This window comes from Pinus tabuliformis, chromosome 3_2, assembly GCF_031772625.1.
Source record: "Pinus tabuliformis cultivar Carrire ecotype Pingquan chromosome 3_2, CPIR1, whole genome shotgun sequence".
NCBI lineage: Eukaryota > Viridiplantae > Streptophyta > Pinopsida > Pinales > Pinaceae > Pinus > Pinus tabuliformis.
Genome location: NC_142302.1, coordinates 1,248,458,134 through 1,248,467,131, shown reverse-complemented (window position 1 = coordinate 1,248,467,131; position 8,998 = coordinate 1,248,458,134). Strand labels below are relative to the sequence as shown.

At 30.5% G+C, this 8,998-nt stretch overlaps 1 protein-coding gene across 1 annotated transcript; it reads left to right on the top strand.

Annotated features, from left to right (window-relative positions):
• Window positions 1–2,712: 2,712 nt before the first annotated feature.
• Window positions 2,713–4,144, top strand: LOC149185258 (cyclin-U2-1-like). Its single transcript, XM_089419064.1, has 2 exons — window positions 2,713–3,229; window positions 3,641–4,144. Exons 1-2 carry the CDS (start codon window positions 2,811–2,813, stop codon window positions 3,945–3,947), a joined length of 726 nt encoding a protein of 241 aa, XP_089275190.1. The 5' UTR covers window positions 2,713–2,810; the 3' UTR covers window positions 3,948–4,144.
• The last annotated feature ends 4,854 nt before the right edge of the window (window positions 4,145–8,998 follow it).

Here is an 8,998-nt window from a genome sequence, read left to right as displayed (position 1 = left end):
GACCAACACTAAGAAAAAAATGAGCATCACTAGGATCATAACTAATTCTCATAAGCTTCGAAGTGAAACTGGGCAATAGTCTACTCCCAAGATTCCTTGGGACAATAGAATCTATCAGATTTGTGATACTAAGAGGGTGGAAGATGAAAAACACTTCCTCTTAGACTGCCCTGCTCTTACTCACATTCGCTCTCAATTCCCTAATATCTGTCACATTTCAAATGTTCTTGACTTATTAAGTGAGCCCAGCTATAGCTATTTTGGAGCTCTTCTTTCCCTTCTTTTTGATCATAGAAACAAGATTTTGAAGAATCTCTATTAGATTCTTTTTCTTTTCTTGAAGTCCTATAAACCTCATTGGTCTTAGAGAACGTTAATCATCATCATCAACATAATAAAATAAGATATATATATATATATATATATATATATATATATATATATATATATTAAAATATTATTTATAAATAATTTATTTTACCAAAACATAAAATATAAGTATAAAAGTCAAAATTTTATATAAAATTTTATACTTTTAATAATGTCATTATTAAAAAAAAATAAACATTATGTATATTTATAATATATTTATTTAAAGTGAAGTATAGAAATCAATATTTTATAATCTATTCAAAATAAAGATCAATATTTAAAAGAAATGAATTAAAAAAATAATAAAAAAATTAACTAGAAATATAATTCACTATTCAAAAGTCGGTACTAAAGAAAATAATAAATAAGCCAGGCAAATGGTACTTATGAAAAGATTTCATGAACTGGAAACCAACCCAATGATTACATACACACAACAACCCAATCAATGATTACATACACACAACAACCCAATAATTGTATGGAGAGACCTTAGAGAAAATATATATCTAGAATTCATATAATTTGTCAATTCAAAGTATATTCTAAAGTCTATCTTGCAAATGAAGAAAAATAAAAAATAAAATTCATGTAATATTACATTGTACTATATATATATATTAGCTAATAAGACAAAACCATTCAATAGATGTGAATAATTTCTTAAATTTATAAAAAAATCATTTTATTGAAAACATTATTTTAAATAATTCATATTAACTATTTTTTTAATCAAATAAAATAGAACAAATTATCTTATTAGAAATATTATTGTAAACTGCTTCTGCTTGGCTAAGAGCTCGTCTTCCTCGGACGTAAGGAAACAGGTTAACGGCCCAAGACCCTGGCAGGAGTGAAAGCCCTTACGGACCACCAGCGGGTTATTACAGGTGGCGTGGTTTTCCTTGATAACAGTGATGAGTCAAACCGACATTCGCGGATAGCAGCCAGAGATGGCTGTCCTCACTGTTGGTTTGACACCTGAGTTTGATAGGTTTTGCCACCTTCGAAAAAAAAAAAAAATATTAAAAATTCCAAATCAATTTTTTTACATTAATTTTTTATATTTTAATATATTTATTATAATTATTATAATTTCAGATTTCATATATAGTTTGTGATTTGTTAAACTAGTTAATACTTTAACGATTTAATAATATGGTCTTTTTAATGAAAAAAACAAAATTGTAAAAATTACGATCCAAGAACATGGCATAACATAACAACTTTACAAAACAAAAAAACCTTGAATTTTCAAAAGACAAACGAAATTTTACATGATTTGTTTGTTCAAATAAAGTAGCATTCTATATTCATTAAAACTCATGTCAAGAATCATGGGATTTCATATGAGCGGAGGTGTGGAATACCAGCTGTTGTTGGGTCAGCAGCAGCTTTGAAGTACGGAGCTGCCCTCCGTGGACGGAACGATTATTAGGGGTTTTACTTTACATTAACCGCTGCTTCCTTCTCCCTTTCCTTCCTTCTATTCTGTTTGCCCTAGGGATACAATTTGACTGGCAATTTGCTTGGGGTGATTTGTTCGTTAAATACAGTTTAAAATTTTACAAAGTTATTTTGAGAGTTTTATTTGATATTAGGAAAAGGGTCGAGAAAGTGCGAAAACTCTCAAATTTGACGGCTAACTCTGTTTTGAAATTCCAACCCTGATTTGCCCCAATTGAAATCATTCAATCACTCTCATTTCTTTTTTTTCGCATTCACCAACTGATCAGATTGTACTGTTATGGGGTTTCCTAGCAGTAGTCTTCCAGCTTGCAACTTTTAGTTTCATATTTTAGGGGAGTAGTCTTTTAAATAATGGAAATTCTGGTAATATCTTGATAAATAAAAAAAATTTAGCAAGATTTTGATAATTTTTAGTAGAAATTTTTAAAAATAATCGTTACAATTATTAAATTTTAAAATTTTAAATGTTTCAAAATTTTTTAATAATACTGAATCTATTTCCACTTTATATTTTCTGAAAACTTCTTAATCTAAATTCTAACAAAATTTACCATTACAAAAAAATTGTAACTATTTTAAACCCTTCAAAGATCAAATCTCGGAAAGTGCAATCAACCGATTTATTAGCACCAATTCACGTGCAGATTGGGTCGCCCTTGAAGCCCCGGTACGGTTTGTCGGTAATGGTGTCAAATTTATTAAAACAGTGACATGTTTGGCCCAGGGATTCGCTAAATCTCCACTAAAGTTGTACTGACAGCTGCGTTGGGAAAGGGAAGACCCCAGTCTTCATTATTTCTCCAAGTACCCATCACTCTTCTTAGCTACCTATAAATACTCCTTCCACATCTTCCCTTCCTCCCACCATAATTAGCTTCCTTGTTTAGGGTGTAATTCATCAGATACAACCCTTGCTTAGGGTCTACTGATATTTTTGCATTGACTGAAAGTTCTGAAAAAAAACCCAAATGGCTTTAGATATGCTAGAAACCTATTCAGAGTCAGACCTGTCTTCTGTCTGTTCATCTGATCTATACAGTTCAGAGGGTGAAGATGGGTCAAGTCCCCTGATTCTCTCTGTACTAGCTTCTTTGCTGGAAAGAATAGTGGCCAGAAATGAGAGGCTGTTATTTTCTTCAGGGATTAAAAAATTCTCAAGAGAAGACCTCTGTGTTTTCTCTGCAAGTCAAATCCCTGCCATGAGCTTACAGAGGTACTTGCAAAGAATCTTCAAATATGCACACTGCAGCCCTTCTGTGTTCGTTGTAGCCTATGCTTATATAGATCGCCTTATGCTCAGCCATCCTGGGTTTCGTTTAACATCACTTAACGTGCACAGGCTTCTCATCACCAGTGTCATGGTTGCTACTAAGTTTCTTGATGACTTGTAAGTTTTCTCATTAAATAGGGAGATTTTGAATCCTTTACTGTTCAGGGGTGTTTTAGAATTCAGTGGTATAGATAGTCATTATAGGATTGCCAGTGCTATTAGGGTTTTTGGAAGTAAACTTTGAATGAAACATGTTGAGGATGGACATTACTTCATTCTCCTCATTTTTTTCCATGATATCAAATTTTTATTTGATTAAGAGATTCTTATGATATCAAATTGTTATTTGCCTAAAAGATTCAACAGGATTCTTTGAAAATAGTTTTGAGAAAAGATGTTAGAAGTGTTTGATCTTTAGGAAAATGTGAACAAAAATATAGAAGCCTTTCTGCACAAATTATATTGTAACTTTTTCTTAACTGGTTTTTGAATTAAGTTGCTAATATACTTTTTATGCCATGGATGCAGACATTACAGGAATGCATACTATGCAAAAGTGGGAGGCTTAACAACCGAAGAAATCAACAGTTTAGAGATTGAATTTCTCTTCATGCAGCGATTCCGATTGCAGGTGACTGTCAGTGTTTTCCAGAGCTACTGCTCACATCTTGAAAGAGAGATTGCATTGGGTGGAGGGTTCCAAATAGAGAGAACACTCCTCTGTTTATCCAGATCTCCATCAACAAGAGGCAATATCCAGGAAGTCAAATCATGTAGGCAAGACAAGTCCAAGAAGCAGAGATTGGCCACCACTTATAGCTATGCAGGATGCTGAACTTAATTATTCATATGTTTAAACAAATTCTTTCTTCTGCTTCCACTGTTTTGATACCCAGTCAGATTCCATTCCCTTTGTACATAAGATGAGAGTTGAAAAAAAAAAAGATGAGAGGGCTCAGTTTAGATTGCATCATAAGATATGTCTGACACCAGATAATTAGGATTCAGATCAATGCAGGCAATGTGCCTGTAACAGCATCTATCATAACCAGTGAAATCCTTTGAGTAGATATGTCTTATGCATTTTTTATCATATACTTCAATTCAATTAGATTCATCTCTGGAATTGATTCTACCATTTTTTAATTAAGTCCCCGGATTGTTTTACTTTTATTAATTATTATAGTCAGGTCTTCAGAATTTTATTACGATGTATTCCTCCGTTGAAAGTTGGTTATAAATTTTTTTTTTAAATAAATTTTATTGAAAGTTGGTAAATTAAATTTTTAAAGTTGGCTGATTAATTTTTTTTAAACTAAATTTTATTGAAAATTGGTAAATGATTTTTTTTAATGTAAATTTCATAAATGAAAGAAATTAAAATCTTTTGATATTTCATTAAACATCATGATTTTATTCATCTTTCCACATTTACTCAATATAATTATAAAATTATTATACAAATTATCATAACAACAAATAAAATGTATTGAAAGATGACCGAAATTAATTTTTTTTAATCTAAATTTTATAAATAAAAAATCTTGACATATTTTAATACTCTGTTAAACTACTCATATCTTTATATTTATATTTATCTTTTTCATATTTACCCAATACAATTATACAAATTATCAAATAACATATAATATCATATCATTTCATAGTTTTATAAAACCAGTAATATCTTCTAAATACTAAGTTTATATCTGGTAAATACTTACCTTTATAAAATAAAATGATAATAACAATTAATTAACATTTATCAACAGCATTTACTTATTATAATATAATATAATAGTGCTAATATAGTAGTACACATATTAATTAGATAGGTTAAATTCCATAAAGAGAGCTTGTAGCTCTAGTCGGTGCTGTCCGTGACCTGAAGCTGTGCTTGCATGACGGTGCTGACGGTGATGGCATTCTTTGTCATGTAGTGTTGTGTCTTTTTATTGAATTGAAGAGTGAAGAGGTGGGTCCCAAATTCCGGCTGCCCAGGGATTTCGTAGGCTGTCGTGGTCAAATATTACCTGGCTAGTGGCTGTCCCTTTCTTCTTTTGTTTTTAAAATTTATTTAATAATTCCATCGATGGCAATTGATTTAGTACGAGATTAATGGGACATGTGATTTAATAATAGAATAATGAGACCTATTTTAAACCGTTTACTATTTTGTTTAAAAACAATAGAAATTTTGTTAGGATTTTGAAAAAAATTGGGGAAATTTTTCAAAATCCAAGTTATAATGGTCAAGCTTTAAGATTTTGGGTGCCCTTTATTGATGGTGCTGAATCCATTTCCACCATAAAAAATAATTTAAACATGACAATGCCTAATAAGATATCATTGATTAAGGATCCAAAATTCCAGAAAATTGAAGTAAACTTGGAGTGGAATATTTAATTAATTTTTAAATACTATTATAAATATCTAATTTATATTTATTTTCATGTAAATGTTATTGATAGAAATAAAATAAATATATTTATTATGAATATTAATATGTTATATATAAATAAATTTTAAGTGAAAATAATAATATTTTATCAAATAGTCACCCCAAAGTAAAGAATGGCATTTTATACAGAGGGAAAATCTATGGCTTAAAATTGCATATTCTCTATGGTTGTTGGTTTGCAAGCTTATTCTAACATGTGATTATCTTCAAAATCATGGATTTGAAGGTCCCTCTTATTACATTCTCTGTTAAGCTCAAGAGAAAGTTACCACTCACCTCTTCCATGAATGCTCATATGCAAAGCATCATTGGACTAAATCGGCAATGCTCTTTTAATAACCGAATCTTTGTCTCATTTTGGATATGATGGAGGCTCTCTCTCCTGGCATACCACAGTTTTCAACAACTCCATAATCAACAAGGCTTAGACTCTCGCTTCTGGGTTTATTCTTTGGTCAATTTGGAAAGAGTGAAACAACAAAATATTCAAAGTGGTCTCCAAAGCTCCTATGCAAACTTGGGACTTGGGATGGCATTGATGAGAACATCAGAGAATCTATTCTCATCTCTTATTGGACCTTTGAGGACTGGACTCCGTCTCCTGAAAAGCCCATATTCTCTCAACCTTGAACCTTGTCCCTACCTCCTCTAGCTCTGATCTCTAACTAAAATTGAGAATGGCCTCTTCCCAAGTTGTTTGGTCCCCTCCATAATTCTTTGTAAAATACAACTTTGATTGGGCATCCAAAAGCAACCCAGGTCTGACCCGTTATGGTGGTATCTTCATAAATTGTTGCAAGGACCCTCTCTTCATCATTGTTGGTTCCATGGGAATCAACTTGTTATGCTGGTATATTCAGAAATCATTGCAGGGACCCTCTCTTCATCATTGTTGGTTCCATGGGAATCAACAGTAATAATGTTACAAAGTTCCACACCTTTGAGCAAGGGCTCGGAGCTCGAAACTTCTAGGCATTTGCTAACTCATCATGGAAGGAAATTCACACCTAGTCATATGCACAATTACTCGGCTACAAAACTATTCTAAGTCGGACATAATTTCAACTTGTTGGCATTGAAGTGGAAATCTTTATATCTATAATTGTCGAGCTTCTCAAGCAAATACAAGTAATCATCCTAATGTTGTAAGAAGATCGAGCAATAAAGTTGCAAACCTCCTTGCCAACTTTAGCTTTATATCTTATTAAGTTTAAGATAGATTTATATAGGTTATTAATAAAATATATCAATAAAAAAAATATATATATTTCTTTATATAAGAAAGAAGATTCTATTCCATTAATTTGGAACCTAATATATATATATATATATATATATATATATGAAAAATGTTATCACATTGACTTAGAGATTATATCGCACTAAGTTTTAGATAGATCCAAAATAATTATTAAAATTTATCATTAAAAGAAAATATATAATTTCTTATATAAGAAAGAGCAGGAAGATGTTATCTCGTCAATTTTCATATTTGAAATATATATGTGTAGGAAAAATGTATCACATTAACTTAGGAATTTACACTCCAAAACTAATTATTATATGCATATTTTATTTTAGAGCTAAGTTGATTGTAGGTGAGAGTATCCTCATGTATCTCTGTGAATCAATTTTTATGCCCCACAGGTGGTTCCCACCCTTAAACCCTCCTCATGATATTTGAACCACTAAATTGATAGAGACTAAACCCCACACCAACCAACTCATCTAAACTCATGGGAAACTATGATATAGATATGTTGTTATATGTAAGAGAATAGAATTTGTGGAAAATATAAGAAGATAAAATTTGAGCACCAATATTCATCACGAAAAAATACTAGTCTATAAAAAAATAAGAAGCTATACTACCCAACCTTAGCATAATCACTCTGCTATAGCTAGCCCTTTGGGATACATATTTAACAATCGATATTTTATGCACATTTACCATTATTTCCTCTACGAACATAGTAGCTCAATAATCCCATTATGTTACATAGGGGAGATATTGGACTGAGATATGCATCCAATAATGATGTTATCAAGGACATGAGTATAAATGTATAATGAAATATCAACATGGGGATGTGTGGTTACCCTATAACCACTGCATGTTAAAAATTAATGTATTATGAAATATCAACGTATGGATGTCCGGTTATCCTATAACTACTACATATTAAAACTACCCAAATATATAAGTTAAATGGTTGATGAATGTCAATAAGTTTACAATCCAATGCAAATTAAATTATGACAATTAGGTTGGAAAAAATCCAAATCCAAAAAATCCAAATCTTAGAGTTGGAAGTTAGTTACTTGGCTTTAAAAACTTTTAATAATGCAAATAATCACAAATCTTTTTTTATAAAATACAAGCAACTAAATAAATTCAATCAAAACTTTTCATTAAACCAAAAGAATATATTTTATTATTAAATCTTGAACATATACATGATATTTGTTTGTAATAAAAAAAAATTCTAACATATTTGTGATTAAAAAGCTCTAAAATGTACCATATTTGTGATAAAAAAACTCCAAAATTTAATATCTTTTTTCCACAACAATTTATAAAAAAATAAATTAAAACTATTTAAGATGATTAATATTGACACCAAAAAAATACTTATTATATCAACTTTAAAAACAGTGCTTCTAGATAACCTCTCATAATTCTAAACTCCCATGTAACTTCATTTGAAATAAAAATCTAACTTCTTCAATAATTTGTCAAAGTGCCTTAAATTTTTATTTTTTTCAAAATAAATCTAACTACCTAAATTCACTTTTCAAAGTTTTTTGAACTTCAATCTTTTTGAAATTAAAATCTCACGATCTGAATTCCCTTTTGAAAATTTCCAGAATGAAAAATTCAATCATCATAAAATCACTACGAAATTGAAAATGGAATCTCCACTCTCCTTATAAATTGGGTAACACCCCCAAATAAAAGGGAATTAAATTGTTTACACGTTAATAAATGGAAAAGCATCAGCCATCTATATTGCCGCGAAGAACTAGCATTAAAATGAAGAACTAACCTTAAAATAAGTTAAGGTTTGGTAGGGGAGTTGAATCGCATATAAAATGAAAAATAAATATCAAAATGAAGTATAGAGGTGAATATTCGTAAGGCAAACACTATAAGGGGTATTTTTATCACATTTGCTTGGCCAAAATAATCATGAGGTGAAGGAATAACAACATGAAGTACTATGCCCATCTTTCCTAGAAACTATGCCCATCTTTCCTAGAAATGTTTTCAATATTGATGAATTATTAAGTGCTCGAAGGACTTTTAATAACAAATGAATCATATCCGAGACATGTTTTGCATTCTCTTCTCATATTTTTTCTTATTCCATTTCTTGTAACGTGCCCATACCAAAGGTAATAACCCAACAAAGGCATTGGAATTT